The following is a 20,311-nucleotide window of genomic DNA, read 5'->3' as shown; positions in this document are numbered from 1 at the left end:
AAAATGATTCTGAATAGAATAAGAGTGAAGATGAAAACAAAATAACATCTGAAATCAATTTTCTTATGGTCATCCTATAAACAAGGCCCGGAGACAAACTCCCGTCCAGACATGAACACCGCCCATACGTGTCCGGAGGCGAACACAGTCTGGTCATGTCCGGAGATGAACACCATCCAGACATAACCACTGTCCGAATATGTCCAGAGACAGAGAGACAGAGAGAGACAGAGAGAGACAGAGAGAGACAGACAGACAGACAGACAGACAGACAGACAGAGAGAGGGAGAGAGAGAGAGAGAGAGAGAGAGAGAGAGAGAGAGAGAGAGAGAGAGAGAGAGAGAGAGAGAGAGAGAGAGAGAGAGAGAGAGAGAGAGAGAGAGAGAGAGAGAGAGAGAGAGAGATGCGGGATTAGGGTACTCCACTGTATTGGGAGGGAGTAGAGCAAGGATGGGAGAGAGGGATGGGGCGAGGGGAATTAGCAGGAATAATATATTATGCGTAATGAACAACACGCGCACACACACGCACACACACACGCACACACACACGCACACACACACGCACACACACACGCACACACACACGCACACACACACGCACACACACGTTTGGCCGATATCGGCAATTTTTCGGGAATCCGCAGGTTGGAGTCAGTGTGATTATCAACTACAGTACTTTCTGCAGACAACCCAGAAACCTTGAGTGGCTTTCACTGAAAAACAGCGCTGCATTTATGTGGACGTTTCAGGGATATGTTCACAAACATTTTTCCTCTTTAACAGCTATGTGTGGAAGGGTGGAAAAAAATTTGGCTCGGTAATTTAGAAAACACATTACTACAGCAAACGGCTTGGAAATCAGGTGTAATTTTTGAGAACAACTCACTCAGGGTAACAGAGCAGGAATCACTCGCTCAGGGTGATGGAGCATGAACCATTTGTTCAGGGTGATGGAGCACAATCCACTCACTCTGAAGTGTTACAGCAAAAGCATCCATGGAGAGTGAAAGATTTGCTCAGAATGACGTAGCGCGGTACCACTATCGACAATGGGTGCTCGGCAAGTGGCTTAAGCAATCATGCAACACTCCAATTAAATGGGTGATAAAGAATGGTTGGTCAGGCTGTCGTTGCACACCATAAAGGATCCATTTAACTTTAAAGCCGGGCTTCACCGAGCATGCATCCATCCATCCATTGGGGCCATACTCTGTGCAGAGCGTTGGTGCTGCCTAAGCAGTCTCCTTGGCTATTGGGCACAATCCTGGACGGATCACCACTCCGACACAGGAAAACAGCAAGCTGGCACTCTTTTTGCCGACCTCGGAAGGATGAGAGGCAGTCAACCCCAGCTGGTATTAATTCAACAGCCAAGTGTGATTCAAACTCAGGATCGCAGGATCCCAAGCCCACCACTCTAACGATTAAGCCAACACCAGGCATGCGGATGCAGCACCAACCCCACGCATGCACACGCACCATTCATATATATATATATATATATATATATATATATATATATATATATATATATATATATATATATATATATATATATATATATATATATATATATATATATATACCTTACCAAAATTGTCTGTGGAGTTGATGTCTGTTATATATATATATATATATACATATATATATATATATATATATATATATATATATATATATATATATATATATATATATATATATTTTTATACATACACACATATATATGTATATATATATATATATATATATATATATATATATATATATATATATATATATATATATACATTTTTACACATACGAAGATATATGTGTATATATATATATATATATATATGTTTCAATGCACTATTTTTTAATAATGAATTGTTGGTGTGGTTGGTAAAACTTTGATTCATTGCCTTCATTGGTGTTGGTTCGATTCCCACAGCTGACAGAGCAGAGATTTCCACATTTTTGCAAGGGCAGGTGATCTGTGTCGGATTGTTTTTTTGTTAGTCAGTAAAACGTTCACTTGTTATGAGCGTGTTCACTCGAAAGTGTGAACGTTCACTCGTTCACACTTTCAATATTCATGGCCTCCACCACTGAGTTCACACTATCTTTGTTACAGGAATCAGTACAACCATTCAAACAAAACCAACAGAATATCCAAATGCTTCTCGTGGAGAGAAAACCAATCTATTAATACCAATCCTGGCTGGGACCACTTCTACCTTGTTGATCATTGGAATTGTAACACTTTGTTGGTGCAAGAGCAGCATCAAGGGTAAGTGAATCAACCGGAGCGATACATTGATTGATACGAGCAAGTTGCCCCTACCCGCATGGAATTCTTACCCGGGTGGGAATGGATGTGGCAAAAATACAAATGATGTTTTCTGTCATTGATCCAGCAAGCTGAAGCAACAATTCGCATTTATTGCCACATCTGATACAATTTAAATGTTCTAATTGTGGTGAGGTGCTCCATTTGAAACATTCTGTTCGATATATGGAGCTTTTTGGTACCAAGGGTCAGTAATAAAAATTTATATTGGTGTCACAGCCAGTGACCAATTGGAAATTAATAGTAGGATTATATTTGTTCAGTTGTTCATGAAATTATGAAGACACTCTTCTTGTTTTAACAAAGTTATATCCAAATGCACCCAAAATCATTTTACCATATTAGTGATGTTTTTTTCCCCCACTTTAAAACATCTACACCAGTGACTTCAAATGTTTCCAAGTGCAAAAAACGATTTGATAATACAATTAAATCAGACACCACGTGACACTCAAAAACTTAAAACTGTATTTTTCGCACCAATAACACTGGTTATTCATATCATTAATATCATCTCATCACTGCAGTCGACTGCAGTGGAAAACTGCAATAATATTACAAAACATAGCAAAGTCATATATCGACAAGCAAGTGGTGGGGTGCTTCGAGCCTTGTGTAGAAGATTATGACTTAAGAAAGAACAAGAGATGTTTATTTGCAATGATTATTGTGCGAATAATGAACAGATTTAAGGTTTCTGAATCAAACAAAATTGGTTGAATCTCAATTTATAACACACAACGTTCCCTCACCCACTTCCATATCATACAGGATGTAAATATTCTATCAGAATAAGCCAAAGGTGACATCAGTCATTGCTATAAAGTAAACTAGAACGGCCACTCGGTGGAGCGCATACCTCTGCCAGGCTGATTAGTTTACGTTTTGCATCCCATTGATAGGCCGGATTTGGATTTGGATTTGAACTAAAATTTAATTGTCTTGTTCTTGTCATCGAACCAGCTCATTGACCAAATTTCATCCGCATCCTTCCATAACTTTTTCGGATATCATGCTCTGTATTGCTTTTGGCCCTCCTCACTCAATGGTGAAGAATCGGTTTAAAAATTTAAAAAAACAATGTCTAAGAATCAGTTTAAAAATAAATAATTATGACGTCTGAATCCGGTTTCGGATCTTCACCAGAATTGAATCGATTCGACAGGTTGTGACACTTCCAACCTGTACACCAAGTTTTATCCAAATCCATCTATATAACCTTTTGAGATATTGTGCTAGATATTGTTTTTGGTATACATTGATAATATTTGTTTTCATTGATAACCTCGACCTAACTTTCATAAACCAATTTGTTATTCATAAACGAACCCTTTTATGGATGCTTTCCTGTTGAATCCTTCATTACTGGCTCATATGGTTTTTCTATACCACCAAGATTTAACTAACTATAGTTATCCTACCCCTTTTTTATATGAGGACTCATCATCGATCGATTAATGATATCAACGAAACAGTTCACATTCCCCACTATTTTATATCACAGTTTACACGTGAAACATGCTACATAGGCTTTGGGGAATAATTTTCACCTTTAAAGAGCGCTATTTCCCTTTTCATTATTCCCCTTCCATGTTCGGCTTGGCTGGTAGGATGGCCTAGAAGTACGCGCACCTGCCTCTAAGCTGTCTCGCCTGGGTTTGAATCCAGATCCAACTATAAACTGTCAGTCCGGTGTTCTACAGGCAGGATGATTCATCAATGTCTGTGCCATCCTTTGGATGTGCTGTCCTTCGTTAAAGATCTCACGGTGTCTTTTGGAAAGAGTAGGCGAGCTATCACCCTGAAGGTGAACAAATTTCAAAATTCATGCCATAACTTACTGCTGGGAAGGCAATGGCAACCCACCCAGTGTAACCATTGCCAAGAAACTGCTTTGGCAGCATCGACGCTCTCTCACATAGTATGGTACATCAGAATCGGAATAAGACTTTGCATATTGCTGCTACATTTGCTATTTTTTGGCCTCTCTTCCCTTGCCTGAGATTTAACAAGCTCTTTAAAAGTGTGATATATCATGAGCCTCATCTGCTCTGATATATCGGTTAAGAATCATTCCCTGTAAATTATCGAGTATATCAAGGTATTGATGTTTCTTTAATTAATTGTCTTTTCTTACTGTTTTTACCCTTCAAGAGTCGTTAACGAAAGATACGTTTCTGCCACTGGTACATTTCATGTCGTTTCTTCTAAAGAAGTACCCTTGTTTATTGCATCCCAGCAATCTCTCTTGGTTTTGATTTTGATCATCCTCGACCAATTTCAACCTTCTCCTTCTCATAATGAAAAATTAAATTCTCTCTGATTACAGTGGTTCTGAAATCCAGACATTTATTCCCTACATTTATGTTGTTAAAGCATTCAATATACTTTAATTTGCGACATCCATTTTGAGGGGTCTTTTTGCCGAGTTTATTCATTCGCTTTTGCTCGTGTCTTGAACTTGTACTGGAGTTCCCACCTACTACTACTACTATGACTACTTCTTTAACAATCCTAATTATTCCCACCATCTTGTGGGATCAGTTGGGGAATGTTTTTGGTTTAAGTCTCACGAACAGGCCAGCCAGGCTTGACGTTCAACAGAAAGTTTCAGGAATTTGGAATTTATTCAGAGTGGTGGAGATAACTTGCCGACTTTTTGTGAAAGACACCGAAGGAGATATTTCTCGTCCATCAAGGACCAATGCTGGAAGATGGAACCCCCAGCTTCACATCCTTCCGATGGACGGCACACACATAGATGTTTCCACCTTGCATGCGAAACACCAGGGTCACCACTTATGGTCACCTTGAAACTTGGTGGTCACCACCACCTGTACCTGGGTCGAGAAATAGCTTTCCGCATTTTAAGCTTCTCTCAATATCTCTACAATCTTGCTGTTCTTTTTACATTTTAACTTCACTGTAATTGCATATTCCCGAAACATCTCAAATAATACTCAAATAATAATAATACGTCTCAAAATCTCAAATAATAAATGCAACATGGACAGAGCTTATTAATGTCAAATTGGTTCTTGAGAAGATTGTCCAGAGGTCGCTGTGCGATTACTTTTGAGCTGTCTAATATCGCTTTGATTATTGGGCCAGCTACAAACTGTTTGGTTGGTGCTTTTCAGGCAGAGTGTTGAATCCCAAAGTATTCCATTCCTCGGGAGGAGGTTAAGCCTATGATCTGTCCGCTATTATAAATTGGAGGACGTTAAAGATTGCAGGGTATCCTTCAATGAAGAGTCGTGAAATTATCTCCGGCATCCTGAACAAATTCAGAATCCCTGCCCTAACATACAAGGGGCACACCATCAGCGATATAGTCAAGCATCAAGCTGCCTGCGGGCCAAACTCCCAATTGAATCCTGGCCCAATACGCATTCAATACGATACGAACCTAAATCTCAAGCAAAAACACAATGCAGACCGGATGTTGAGAAATTACAATTCACAACAAATGCTCAATGAAAGATTGATATTCAATGAGACAGTTAACTCAGGAAACAATTCAGAGCATGCAATGCTTGCTCTTGAGAGATTTTCTCATAAAATCTTTCCCTGGGTTGTATCTAGTCCCCATGATAAGGGGGTGCCTGGGAAGAAACAGTCCCCCCCCCCAAAAAGGATGCTCCTGCCTTTTAAAGCCTCGAGAGAGGTTTCTATACAGTCCCAGAAAGAATTACTCAATGAGCTCTCTCATTTCGTACCAGTACCATTCCCCAAGTAAATTACATACAACTAAATTTTGTTTTAAACCTGTTTTTAAGATTAACGTTTAATGATAACAAACGTGTACCATACTCTTTACAGAGTGTTAGTGCTGCTGAAACAGTTTCTTGGCAAGGGTTATACTGGGTGGTTTGCAATTGCCTTCCCAGCATTGTTTGCCATGTTCTATCCTTTGAATGCTGAGCGTCAAACAAGGAAGCAGCACGTTCCGTTTCTTAAGTCTTTGGTAAAACTCGGCAGGGGTTTGAACCACTGACCTGCCAGACTCAAAGCAGATGCTCCAATTCTTCGCCATTGAGAGATGGGGACCAAAAAACAATATACTGCACGATATCTCAAAAAAGCTGTGCATGGATTCGGATGAAACTTGGTGAACAGGTTGGGTATGTGAAAAGGACGAATTGGTTCAATTTTGGTGAAGATCCGGATCCGGATCCAGATCAGAGAATTAATATATAGATAAGGCCAAAAACGATGAGTAGCACGCAGACTCAAAGCAGATCCTCAAACCATGACATGACCAACTCCGGTTCATTTTAACGATACTAAGATTCAATAGTAAATTGGATAATGAAAATGTATTTGCCGAGAAGGGGTGTCCTTATATGGATTTTCAAAAAACTGTATGGCAAGATAATTATCAAATTACTACCGTCGAATATCTCTTAATATAGCCTACAATCTATACAATACGTATTTAATCTCCTTAATTTATTCACGAATGAATCGTCCAGATATAACTTATGACCTTTTCCCCATTTTTCTCTTTGCTGTTGATTTCAAGCCTCGATCCTTCCCCTGTGCTGACTGTAATGGCTTGGTCACAACGAACCCACGACGCATTTGTGCCACGACACGACAGAAAATTTGGGCAAATCGTGGGTCATCGGGGGTCGTCGCAAGGACAGTCCTACGAAATTGTGAGCATGGTGGCATCGACTTGCCGTCGTGAGGCAAAATTGGACATGCACCTTTTTTGATCGACCATTTTTTGTGCTATCTATGTCTTGCGACTGTCGTGCGATAAATATCTTGTCCTGGGTACCAGAATAAATTTTTTTAGTCAAACAATCTTACGACTGCCGCACGACCGTCGCAGGACTGTCGCACGCGCATCCCACGAGTAAACCACGACTGTCGCACGACTGTCGCACGCGCATCCCACGACTGTCGCACGACTGTCGCAAGTGCATCCCATGATTGAACCACGACTGTCGCACGCGCATCCCACGAGAGAACCACGACTGTCGCACGCGCATCCCACGACTATCGCACGACTGTCGCAAGTGCATCCCACGAGTGAACCACGACCTGATCACGTGAAAAACAGCCCCCTGACAATGCCCGACAACTCATGATGGTCCCACGACTGTCGCACGACTGACTTGCGACACACCCAGGACATATCTTTTTTTTTCTGTCGCATTCCCATCGCCAAACCATCTTTAATGTATCGTAGCCCTTGTGACCACTGGAAATAGATTTCGGGCATGTTGCAAGATCTGGCCACGACAAATATTTTATGGGTCTACCACGACAAAATTTCATACGATCCGTTGTGCCCGGGGCATAATAAACCAAAATTTGATTCCTAATATCAGCATCGTATTCATCTCACCTGTTGTACGCATCATCGAATGTGTTTGAATCAAAAACAGTCATATCATGCAAAACAAATAATTGTGAAGCTTATTTGCTGTTGTTTTTGTCTTGATCATCATTTGGGAAATTTATCTTGAGTGGAATCAACTTCCTGGAAAATGCATTTTCCGACTGCCGAGTAAAATATATTTCTGTAAGTTTTTTTTTTTTCTTGTGCAATGTCGGTTCTCTTGAGAAAACATTTTTTTGGTGTCCCCTTCACCATCGTTATTTTCTTTACTTCTAAGCCTAATTGATTGATGCGCAAGTTATCCTCAGAATAATATTAATTTCTTTTTGATCGAAAATAAACTGAAAATTTATTTTGTGTGATAAATGGAAGCTTTGTTGTTTATATGACAATATGTATTTAGGACTGATGGGATAGCTTTGATGGATGCACATCAAAGCTGTTAGCCTAACCCTAACCCTAACCCTAACACTAACCCTAACTCTCGAAGCTGGGTTTGAATCTCGACCCAGCTTTAAGGCATCGTCATGGTGTTTCGCATGCAGAGCGAGTCATCAATGTGTGTGTTGTCAACTGGCAGGACATGGGGACGGAGGACCCGTCTTCCAACATTGCTTCTTGGCGGACGTTAAAGATTCCCTGGTGTTTTTCACGAAAAGTCAGCGAGTTATCGCCAGTGATATTCCAAATTCCTGTCCTGACAGATTACAAGGAAGGCAATAGCAAACCACCTAACATAACCCTTACCAAGAGACTGGTTTTATAGAACCGTCATTCGATCTTCAAGTAGTATCATACAGCGATGATGATGATGTATTCGTGTTATTTATCCTTAGAAGTGGAATCATTGACCAGTACGTAACATACTAATGAAGGTCAACCTTCTTGCTCTGAGGCGTGTTGTTTTCACAACATATTAAATACATATTTATGGCACGAAGATTGTTTTATTTATTTGAGATGTACTCTATATTATGCAAATGCTATTACAGAATGTGATATGAGTGAGTACTCAAAGAGAAAATTCCTTTAGCTTCAAATTTGGACTTGTAATGTATGCTTTTCTGCTTTGCAGGGCCCAAGAGAAAAAGACTTGCGAACACAAGGTAAAAACGTTTGTCTGAGAATCGAGTCTCTCGACCACCTGTGCTGATTTGAATGCTACAATAAAAAAATAATATCCTTTATTTAGTTGGAGTTATCACATTCACGGAATAGTATTCTATTTACTCAGTTGTACCGAATGCTGTTTTATTTCGCCGTCCACAATTAAATCTCAGGTCCATCGCTTGTGCTAATTCTATGTACACTGAGCTCTACTCGGAGCCTCTGCGAACTCACGTCGATGATGGACTGATGAAAAAAAGCAATTCCACAAAACAAAATAATAAAGCACATTTTACCTGGACTTGATCGAGATGGAGATCAAGATCAATCCATTACAGAGGATGGCAATTGGCAATGGACGGGCCTCTCCAGAGGGCAGAGTAACAATGAACCCGGTACTAACTTACTACTTCGTGTCCATTGCCCCACATTTGTTGAATAGCTTTGTGCACTTTCAGCACATCCCATTATTGTCGACTGCAGCCATATTTAATGTGCTCAACAAACAAGGTGAAGTTGATTAATAGACAGGAACTTTTTGGTAGTTTACATTTACACAATGATACCTCGCCAGTCCAGACCCTTCTTGTACGGACTTCGGATAATATCCGTACCAGTCCACCCGGGAGCTGCTGGCCTGACGTGACTTCGTGGTGTCAGCTGGTGCTTATCTGCTGAGCGGTGTGGGGCTCTGAGAAACTTTTCTATTTTCTAACCTTTAGTGCCAAATAAAGTGTTTAAAGTGCGTCCAAAGAAAGGAAAGAGTGAAGGAAAAAAGGAAATGTGTCTATAAATGTTGCAGACAAGTTAAAAATAGAGAAACTTGAAAGTGGTGTGGTTGGAACAAAGATCGTGGAAGTGTTTGACATATCTAAACAAACAGTATCTGATACGAAGAAAAACAAACACAGAATTAAAAAAACTTCTCAGATCCGCATCCGCATCAGGATCTTCAGCAACATCGAATCAATTCGTCCTTGTCACACACCCGACCTGTCCACCGAGTTTTGTCACAACTCATCCAATACTTTTTGGGATATTCTACTCACAGACAGAGAGATAGACAGGCAGACAGACAAACAAACAAGAGTAAAAACATAACCTCCATCCACCTTCAGTGGTGGAGGTAATAAAGCAGTTTGCTTTAAAATTTGATGTCAGTGCTGGGAGTAATGAGTCAACAATAATGACTTCGAAACAGCCGAAGGATATACAACTGCAACGAGCTGTTTGCAAGTGGTATGTACAACAACGTTCAAGTGGTGTTGGTGTTCATGGCATTGAGCTTCAATCTGCTGCTGAAAGCCTCGCTGTGCATTTAGGCATCCCAAGTTTTGCAGTGGATGATTGTGACGTTTTCGTTTGTTTAATGCATATTATACAATTTTACGTATTTCTTTCGGATAGTCAGGACTTTCGGCTCATCCATACACCCCCTCCCCCCCCCCCATTTCGTCTAGATTGGTGAGGTTTCACGGTATATGGATAGCATGCCAACGTTTTATCGAACGTCCAAAAGTGCTTTTACGAAGATGGTTGAATGCGACATTTCATCGGTGCTGAAACTTTCAATAGTAATTAAAATCCGAATGCCAAGCCTGGAGCGGTAACACTGAGTGGGTCCAGATGGCAAAATAACATCTTCAACATATGTTCACCATTGAGCTCAATATAAATGACGTGAAATTAAGGAAAAAGTGTCACCTCTACTATCATGCCATCAAATTTGTCCTCGTTTCTTCTTTATTGTAATTTGGTGTTCATTTAAAAAAAAAAATACATCATTCGTTTACAGAACTGTACTTACGCGCTGAAGTTTAATTTGTCTTTCATATCATTGATACATACGAATATGTTATGGGGTTTGGGCAAGTGCACTGGCTCATGTGGGGACCCTGAGATACAACATGTAAATTTGCATTTGAGTGAACATCCTATTTGAGTTAGAGCATTGCTTTATTCGTTCCTTTGATTGATTCTATTGCATTAGCTAAATCCATTGATGAGCATATGCTTTCCTATTCGGACCTATCTGTTTATTATGTATGCCAGTATAGTGGCCTAATGGTTAAACCTTGGCTGAGTCATACCAAAGATTTTATATTAAAAAAATATATAAGGAATATGCTGCTTACTTGCTTGATGTTCAGCATTTATTAGAATAGGGCATGGACAAAACAACACTGTGGAGGCAATGGCAAACCATCCAATGTAGCCCTTGCCAATACACTGATTCTGCAGCACCGATGCTCTGTAACGAGTATGGTACAATGGTCCAGGTTTATTTATTATGTGTGCCAATACCGTGAAATTTTGACATCCCCTTCTCTGCATGAAACCTGCCCCGATCCGTCTCCTACCTGTATTCCTATCTCCTCTAATCACATTATTGTATAATAGCAGAGTCACCACCCTCCTGGTGGGTGGAGTTACCACATTACTTGCTGAAAAAGATATAGTCTATTATCATGTATATTGCAAATCACAAAATTGCGATTACGCGATGTCACGTCATCCGGTTGCTCATTTGACCTCTAATGAGAGCAAGACAGTAATAATTTGGCTCATACATGCATAATAGGTGTTTCTCATCCTATATATCTATGGTTCTTGTACTCAGAGTAGTTAATGCCAAAGTGATGGGACTGGTCATCCACAATGGAAAATAATCCAAATAATAACATCAATGAGAAATCCGACAAAAAAATCAAAAGATTAAATAAAAAATTTTGGGGGGAAAACTATTTTGCGGAAAACCTAAGTATATGCCCTGAATATGTAGTATATACACCCTGAGTATGCCCTGAAAATTTGGTGTCTATCGGTGTTAGAGTCTCGGAGGAGTTACCAGACATAGAGACATGTCGACATACTTTTGGTTTTATTTATTAAAAACAAAAATGAGGGGAAAAGAGAAGGTTACAGCCGTGTACAGTCTATGAAACGAATATGATGAACATGAATCAATAGATGAGAAGATTTGAGCTGTTATTACAGGAATTCCTCATGGTCTATCTTTACAGGTCACTGCATCAGTTACAATGAGGGTCAGAAAGTAATGCAAAGTGCTATGAGTGTTGTGTCAAACCTTTTTAGTGCCATATTGTACTTGATGTTGACAATATGCTTATGATCAATGTATTTGAACTGGAGGTTGATGAGTGATAGAGGTGTGGCTGCCATTTTGAACCATACCCTTTCATTAGAAGGGGGGGATCCATTTTTAGGCCATTTTCGCTTTGCGTCGCATTGGCTCTTTTTTTTTTTCCTTTGACAAAGAATTAATTTTCCGAAAGTCAGCCACACCTTGTTTGCCATGGCGGATACATGTTCTTATCAGTTACTACCCCATAAAGTTGAAATGGCATCCTATCCATGATTTTAACCCCAAGCAAATGTAACTGTCTTTGTAGCCTCGTGCGCTCGCTTTGCGTCGCATCAGCCCTTTTTTTTTTCCTTTGACAAAGAATTAACTTTCCGAAAGTCAGCCACACCTTGTTTGCCATGGCGGATACATGTTCTTATCAGTTACTACCCCATAAAGTTGAAATGGCGTCCTATCCATGATTTTAACCCCAAGCAAATGCAACTGTCTTTGTAGCCTCGTGCGCTCGCTTTGCGTCGCATCGGCCCTTTTTTTTCCTTTGACAAAGAATTAACTTTCTGAAAGTCAGCCACACCTTGTTTGCCATGGCGGATACATGTTCTTATCAGTTACTACCCCATAAAGTTGAAGTGGCATCCTATCCATAATTTTAACCCCAAGCAAATGTAACTGTCTTTGCAGCCTCCTGCGCATAATGGCACGAGGAGGATAAACTAAAACTAAAAACACAAATTATTAATTACTCCATTATTTAATTACTTATTACTCCATTGTTTTTCTTTTCCGTCGATGCAGACTGACGAGTTCTCACAAATATGGTAGCATTCTGTTGCTTAACAGCAAGCCTTTTTTTACAATGTTCATAGCGTTGGACTGTATATGAAACAATCATGGTGGCCTATATTCAAATGGTTATATTTGATTATAAATCACCAAATTGCGATGTATTTGTAGGAACATAATGCCAATATGTAGCATAATAAACAATGCTCCATCTGCAAAGCTGTGTAAACAAAAACGAAATAACTCTTGTCAATTCATATATTCAGATTTTCAGCAAGTATATATTTTAGTTGGTGAGAGTGTTCTGAATTTTGCAATATCGGTTTTGTTTCGAGCAGGCATTGCAGGTAGAGCCACATTAACCTATAGCCTCACTTGTGTAAGTTGGTGGTGGAACAAGAGGAACTTTCAAAAGTTTAATCGTAATGACAATTCTGACTATAATTTGGAGCATTCCCCTTTTGAAAAAAATTTTCAACAAAATTGCGGCTCATGGAATAGCAAGGTGATTGACAAGGAAAAAAGGTAACCACCGACAGTGGCACAGTCGGACAACAAGCAAGAGAATTGAACAAACAGGAAAAGATGAAGAGGAGGAAACATTTAGCAAACCTGAACAAGGCCCACAAGAGCATGCAGCCTGGACCAGCACACACCAAACCAGTACAAAAGCACATGTAAAGGCATTCAATGAGAAAGGAAAATACATTAAATCAATCACGTTGCACCAATAAAGCAATGCCTCACACGTTCCTCAGCTGGACGCCATGGAAACCAAAGCCTTCAAGATCATTGGGATCTCCCACAATGAAGCTGGGTCTATGGGTCTAGCACTTTGCCATTGCAGACAGGTCGGTGGTCTCTTTGACTTCTACTGCTTCCTTTCGGGTCTTGTACCTTCTGCTCTTTCAGAGCTTTTCCACCCCCCTACAGGTGTCTGCAGGGCTCACATGGTCCACCATCAACCCTTTTCTGATGAAACGACCTAAATCCTGAATCACTGCTCACCTCCACTCATTTGTTCTTCTTTTTTCTCACTTGTTGAATCAACTTCCACATTCTCTTCAATGTTGCTCTTCCTTCCAGGTCTTCAAGATGGCTGTTCACCACTATCTCAAATCACCCCCCCTCCCAACATCCAAAACCATGATTTCATCCACATACATTAATCCACCTCCCCAAGCTCACCTCTATTCAAATTTTTAGCCATTCCTCTCTGAAAGTTTGCTTCGTAATCCAGCTTGTCAACCCCGTGCATCTCATTCCTCCCCACATCCCTTGTTTGTCCAAGCATCCCTCTTTTATGTCTGAACTGTACTCTTTGTCCCCCACCTCTCTTTCTACTGTCCATTTTGTTCTGTTTAGTCGTGATCCGTTCTATGTTCTAGCTCTTCCACGAGCCGTGACTTTGTACAGAAAAAAAAATGATGAAAGATGTGAAATACCATACTGCAAAACAGGCATCCTCTGCTTTGAAGACAGCTTCTCGTAGCAGAGAAGATCGTGTTTGGCCTCAAAGGATCTCAGAATCAGAACCTCTGTAAAGTTGATCGATTCTCCAATTGTATGGGTTGTGGGATTTATATTTGTTATGAATCCTATCAATGCATGTTAACTCAATATTAAATCGCAATCATGATGTACTCCTATGTATACATTAGTACAATGTAAAGTTTTTGAAAAATGTGTTGATTAGTGAAATCATTCATGTCCTGTGAGATGAAGATGTGGAAAACACAGTTGGTATTTATAAAATGCTTTTCCTGATTTAATCTGAAAAATTTGGCTAAAGATAGAGTTTGTGAACGTTATGGAATAGCGAATGTAATGTTGTGTGTGACATCCTAATTTGAACAACCTGGCGAACTTTCTGACGTCCTTAAGTGCACTGAATGAGCCTGCTCCCTACATGCTCTACTGTGAAGCCAGCTTCTTGAGAACTTGCACTCCATATGTGATGTCTCAATAATTTAATTTGTACCTCTCCCCTTTCTCTGCTCTTGGTACAACCTCATTTTCCTTTTCTCATCAGTCCACGGCAGTACCTCTGTCCTCTCGTACTCTCTTCAAACTGTTTTGTTCAGGGGGTAACAAACCCCCTCACCATTTCTCTTGTTTACATCATATACACATGGCATCGAAGATAAACTACTTAAAACCATCTGATTCACACCTTTGCAAACTACTCACTGCTTGTACTAAATGTGCTGGTGTTTTTTTTTTCTTTCATCTTTTAGTGCCACTGTTGCCGTGAAAATGACCAACGTGGAAGGTAATAAACTTTGTGAAACATTTAGCATCAAAATTAGTTATGGTATTAAAGAAGCCGTTGATGTAACTTTTTTGTATGACAGGTCGACAGCAGCATGAAAACCCACTGTATGTCAGTGATTCAGTTTATGCCAATAACAAAACACGCAGCTCTGGACAAGTCAGGAACGACGCAAAAGCAAAGCAAGGTAAGCGTTTGAGAGTCGTCTGTACATGCCTGGTGTTAGTGGTTGGCGTGGTTGTTAACATTACTTTCCTGGAAGGTGTGGCCAGAAGTGTGGAGCTTACATTTTACCTTTGGTTAAGCACCCATTTTGTTCTTAATATTTAAATGTATACATATTAACCTTGTTTACAAATATATATATATATATATATATATATATATATATATATATATATATATATATATATATATATATATATATATATATATATATATATTGATTTAAGACACAATTCAAGTGCATGTGATGTCTCGAGTCAACTAGAAATTTGCTGGCAGCAAGTTACATAAACACTTCTCTGAGATTCATAGAAATTGTAGCTTTTGGACCATCGGTAAAATTACAACAAAATGTGGACCAAAGGACCTAAACAAACTCTCATGGTTCCAAGTCAGGTCTTTTGAGGAATGCCATGACCTTTAGATTTTCATCAGATTGTTTCTTATAAACTCATTCTCTTATATAAACTCAACTCTTATAAACTCAACTTATAAACTCAACTCTTATAAACTCAAAACCAATCATTTTGTTTTTAGGACACATACACCTCGATTTAAATTTTTTTACAGCAACCTACAACTAATGGGGGATTTTGTATATCATCAAAGTTGAGAGTTCATAGAACACATTGGGTGGGGTCTACGAGTGGAAAATTTGATTTGTCGTGATGACATAAAATTCCGTTATATTTTGCCCAAGTTCTGATAAACGGAAGGGCTTTGAAAGTGTCAAAAAGGCGATTTGTGTTCGACAGTGATCACGTGTATAATTAAATTGAAATAAAATAACGATTTTAACGGTCGTTGAAAAAATAAATTCCGGAAGTTTCCCGCCGTTGATGAAGTAAGTGTTTTAATACACCACATTCTTTAACATATTACATTAGCTTTTCGTGCCTGTTGTTTGTGTCCTTTATGACATCCTTAAAAACCTGTATGTTTCCTCTTTGAAACAATTTTCAATTTTGTTTCACCGTCAGGCAGCCAAAAAGACTAAAATCTCACTCCTCTCTGTGCATGCGTGATCGGGACGAATTCAGGGCCGACATATGGTAAAACGACAGACTTGTCTTCCTATTCATGTTCAAAATATAACACTCAATTTAAAATTGAGTCGTTCCTCGATCATAAACTGATGTGTGTAGACAGCGCATGCACGGGGTAACAAATATCAAAGACATTACGAGACATCGCCTTGCTTTCACATGATTTGAGGACATTTGATGAACAAAGAACAAATCAACATTACAGTCAATAGGGTTACATTTGATCCCAGCACCATGAGCTAATGACACAGATTGAAATACTAAACAGCCAAACTCAGTTTATCCAATGACATGTTGGGTCAACATTGTTGACACATGGAGGAATAGTACCACTGAAGCATTCGTTTTATCACTATTGCTTATGTATAAATGTGCATGTTATGAGAGTCACTGTGATCGCCAAATTAGTTTAAACAAGAGCGAGAATTGCTTTGCCATACGTGCCCCCTACCGATGTGAAATTTTCAAAGTCTGAAAAGGGAATAACTGCAAAAAAATGATGGAACACCCTGAAACTCGAACTTGTTCTGTTACTTAACACAATAAAGCCAGGTACCAAGTTTCAGTTGAATATGTTAAAAGGTATGGGGGAAAAAAGTCTGAAAAACCACAGGTGGGATGGACGGACAGCTCGAAGAGAAAACCTATAGTCTCCTCCAGTGAAATCGATAGAGGACTAAAAAATAACTTAGCAATTTGGGGCTCTCGGTAAGAATATTCATAAGAAATGAAAATGTCTTTAAAATTCACTTGATGTTTAATGATCCATTATGAGGTGTTAAGAAGCAGAGCATTGAAGCACCTTTAATTTCTGGATCAAAAGTAAGGAGACTATGAATATCTCTATTGTGCAGCACAAATTCAGGTTCATAGGAATCAGGGAGACGGTGCAGGACCAATGGGATGTGCAGGTGATGCTGAGTACCAAGATTGCATTTACGCATGTGTTTCTACAAAACTTCCCAATTCCTTCCGGTGTTCGACGAAAACCATTTCAGGTAGGTTCTTGCTGAACTTAATGATATATTTCCGTTTGCAAATCATTTTTTTTACTTTACAATGATTTTTCATCTTCTCCCTGCAGAATTACCCAAATATCAAGAAAACCTGATGGTGAGTTTGAATTAAACAAAACTGCACAAGGTTATTGAACTTCATCAATAGTCAGTATACTCAGCACAAAATTGAAGGAAATCACAGAAAGTTTTCAAACAAACGTCCATGTGGTGAATAATTATCAATGCCATATAATTGCCAGTAATTTTCATTTCACATTGATTCTGGTTTTCGGTTCACATCCATGAGTGAAAGGCATGGCAGGCAGGTCTATGTAGGTTGGGGCATGTGCTCAGAAGGGAGGAGGAGGATGTGGTTAGTGTGGGGGGGGTTGTGATATGGATGCAGTTGGCAGGAGAAAGGTGAGACCAAAAATGAGGTGGAAGAAAGTGGTGGAGAGGGACATGATAGAAGTGGGGGTGCACATAGAGAGGATGCTCGAAATAGAGAGATGTCGAGAGGGTAAACTTGGGCAGCTGACCCCACGTCAAGATGGGATTAATTGGGGTCAATAAAGTAATAGCAGACTTATTCTTGTTTATTTAGTATTTTACTTTAAAACTCAGATTGGCCTGCTTCACATTCCCACCTCAATCCCTGGTACATGATATGGGGAACCCAGGTTCAAACCCATTTGCCATTTATGTGAGGTTGAGTCGGGAGAGTGAGGTTGAGGTGTTGAGAACTTGAACAAGTATGGGGGAGTGGATGGCAGAAAGGGGACAGAGAGTTTGGGGGAAAGGAGTTGAGGGCTTGGGGTTGGGAGAGGGTTTGAAGACTTGAGGGTGGGTAGTAGGGTTGAGGACTTGGGGGTGGGGTTAGGGTGGTTGAGGACTTGAAGAAGAAAAGGGGAGGGGAGGGTAGAGAGTTGGGGTGGAGGGTTGTTCGGGGACAGAGAATTGAGAGAGGATGTTGAGGCCTTTGGGAGAAAAGTGCGTGCGGGGGCTAAGTTCAGTACTTGAAGTCACATATTACATGATATGGAATTTCTGGGGGTCTCTGCTAGTATAAGCTAAAAACTTTAAGATGAGGACATCCTTTGTCGGAAACATAAGCACTGCTCCATGAATTGCAGGTCGGTTTAGCTGAACGTCAACACAACTGAGTAAAGTGCATGTTTATTAGTTGAATAAAAACGAATGGAAAACTGCAATTTATAAATTTTCTGTGTGCAGGAAGATGCATCGGATGAATTGGTCTACGCAGAAATAGACTACAAGATGACGAACGATCACAATGCCTCGAATGAGACATCATTTTGTGCTTAGACGATCCTTTGTTTTTGGTCCTGCTTGTAAAATGTGCAAATTCTCTTCTTCTGTTTTTCTTACTGTAATTAACAGGTTTTGCATTTTAAAATCATTATAGAACATATTTGGATGTACATGCAAAGACATAGTAAGGGATTTGTAAATAATTAGAAAAAAAAACAATGGTCTATTGTAAAAACAAACAAACAAAAAAAAAACAATGGTTCACCAAGTTGTATCTTTTTTGGATGTTGTGCAATCATGTGCGGTCATATTTATGAACAGATTGGTGCAATACTGTCTTTAAGCAACTTCTCATGAAAGTCCTTTTTTGAACTTCGATCGATCGAAACTGCGTCTAGCTTGTAACTCACAGCTCTATCTACAACTCTACAACTGCAGACATGATGGGATGGATTCAACTGCCTGTTCTAAAAGTACTTGTAAGGGGATTTGAAAGGCATGATAGACCCAAATGACCATTTTATCCCTTACTGTTCTTATATTTACTTGTCTGAGCTTGCCAAGGCATCATTTAAAATCTAATCACAATTGGTATATTTATCGGAACAAGATTCCAATTGAAAGCTTCTGAGACTTATGGGCTGACTCTAAACCTTTTAAAACACCACCTTTCAGTAACATGAATCATTTCTCATGTTTATAAATTGACCATTTGATTGAGGTATAAACAACCAAATGTAAGTTATTTTTTTTTTTTTGTATTTATGTTTCAAAAAGGATAATGTATGTTTAATTTAATGATTATTCCACCACATAGTTTACTGCTAGCTTTTCATGGTTCATCAGTACATTGCCTCTGTACATTCTAGTCTTGTCGATAACAATCGTATCAATAGCTTTCGTAATGTTATTACCATTTGTAATAAATATCATTCTTTAGATACCAATAGTTATCAAGGGTTTATTTTCAGAAATATTGTATGTATGTATATATATATATATATATATATATATATATATATATATATATATATATATATATATATATATATATATATATGTCACTCTTCGGGTGGTGGTTATTTTTGTTTGGTGATGGTAAACAATAAACTGTGAATCTTTATTGTGGCATCTCTTATTGTTATTATTATTATCCTTTTTATTACTGCATTATTATTGGTCCTATTTTTATTATTATTATTATTATCATGACCATTGTCCCCCGCCCCTCTGACAACCGTTGAACAATTAGCTTTCATATTGCAGATATCTATTCCTTGTGACATTATCTCAACCTGATTAGATCACCACGGTGATTGGCTGAATGATGTTGCCATGGCAACCATCTCTGTAACTTGACTTGTGGACTAATATTTCAAAAACTGTTCAACATTTAGCTTTCATGTTACACAGATCTATTCCTCATACCACCCAAAAAGTTGCGGACTGAGTGTATAAACTCCTTGTTATCATTATCATCGTCTTCTGGTGGGCATCAGGGTGTCTATTTGAGCGGTAACCTTTCAGGTTCTGGTTACGGAGGGTTAGTCGGGTTGTCGGCGACTAAACCGTTTCCCCCACCAGGTTTTCTGGTGCGGAGGGTGTTTGGATATGGACACCCAGCAGGATTAAAAACAAAACCTGTCAAAGGGCGGAGGAGCTCCTTGTGAGCCAACGGCCATCCATATCTAGTGCCCAACTGTGTCTGCGGACGTCCTCCTGCAGTTGGGTCACTTCTTATTAGGAGGTTGGTGGCAGGATTTGCACTCCGGCCACTGTAAAACCCTTCATTCCGCAAAACGCAAAAACGCAAAA

At 39.4% G+C, this 20,311-nt stretch overlaps 1 protein-coding gene across 2 annotated transcripts in view; it reads left to right on the top strand.

The window, feature by feature from the left end:
* Positions 1-19,510, top strand: part of LOC147025058 (uncharacterized) — a 26,864-nt gene extending 7,354 nt beyond the window's left edge. For both annotated transcript variants that reach the window (XM_085885621.1, XM_085885620.1), the window contains 7 exons: positions 2,119-2,274; positions 8,763-8,793; positions 14,921-14,955; positions 15,038-15,142; positions 17,081-17,224; positions 17,311-17,339; positions 18,458-19,510. In XM_085885621.1, the coding sequence (XP_085741747.1) occupies positions 2,119-2,274; positions 8,763-8,793; positions 14,921-14,955; positions 15,038-15,142; positions 17,081-17,224; positions 17,311-17,339; positions 18,458-18,550 (593 nt within the window). In that variant the 3' untranslated portion in view covers positions 18,551-19,510. The remainder of the gene's footprint in view (positions 1-2,118; positions 2,275-8,762; positions 8,794-14,920; positions 14,956-15,037; positions 15,143-17,080; positions 17,225-17,310; positions 17,340-18,457) is intronic.
* The last annotated feature ends 801 nt before the right edge of the window (positions 19,511-20,311 follow it).

The sequence above is a fragment of the Eptatretus burgeri genome, chromosome 6, assembly GCF_056783735.1.
Source record: "Eptatretus burgeri isolate ZD-2024b chromosome 6, Ebu_testis_v1, whole genome shotgun sequence".
Taxonomy (NCBI): Eukaryota; Metazoa; Chordata; class Myxini; order Myxiniformes; family Myxinidae; genus Eptatretus; species Eptatretus burgeri.
The sequence above is the reverse complement of the archived record's forward strand: the minus strand, read 5'-3'. Positions and strand labels throughout refer to the sequence as shown.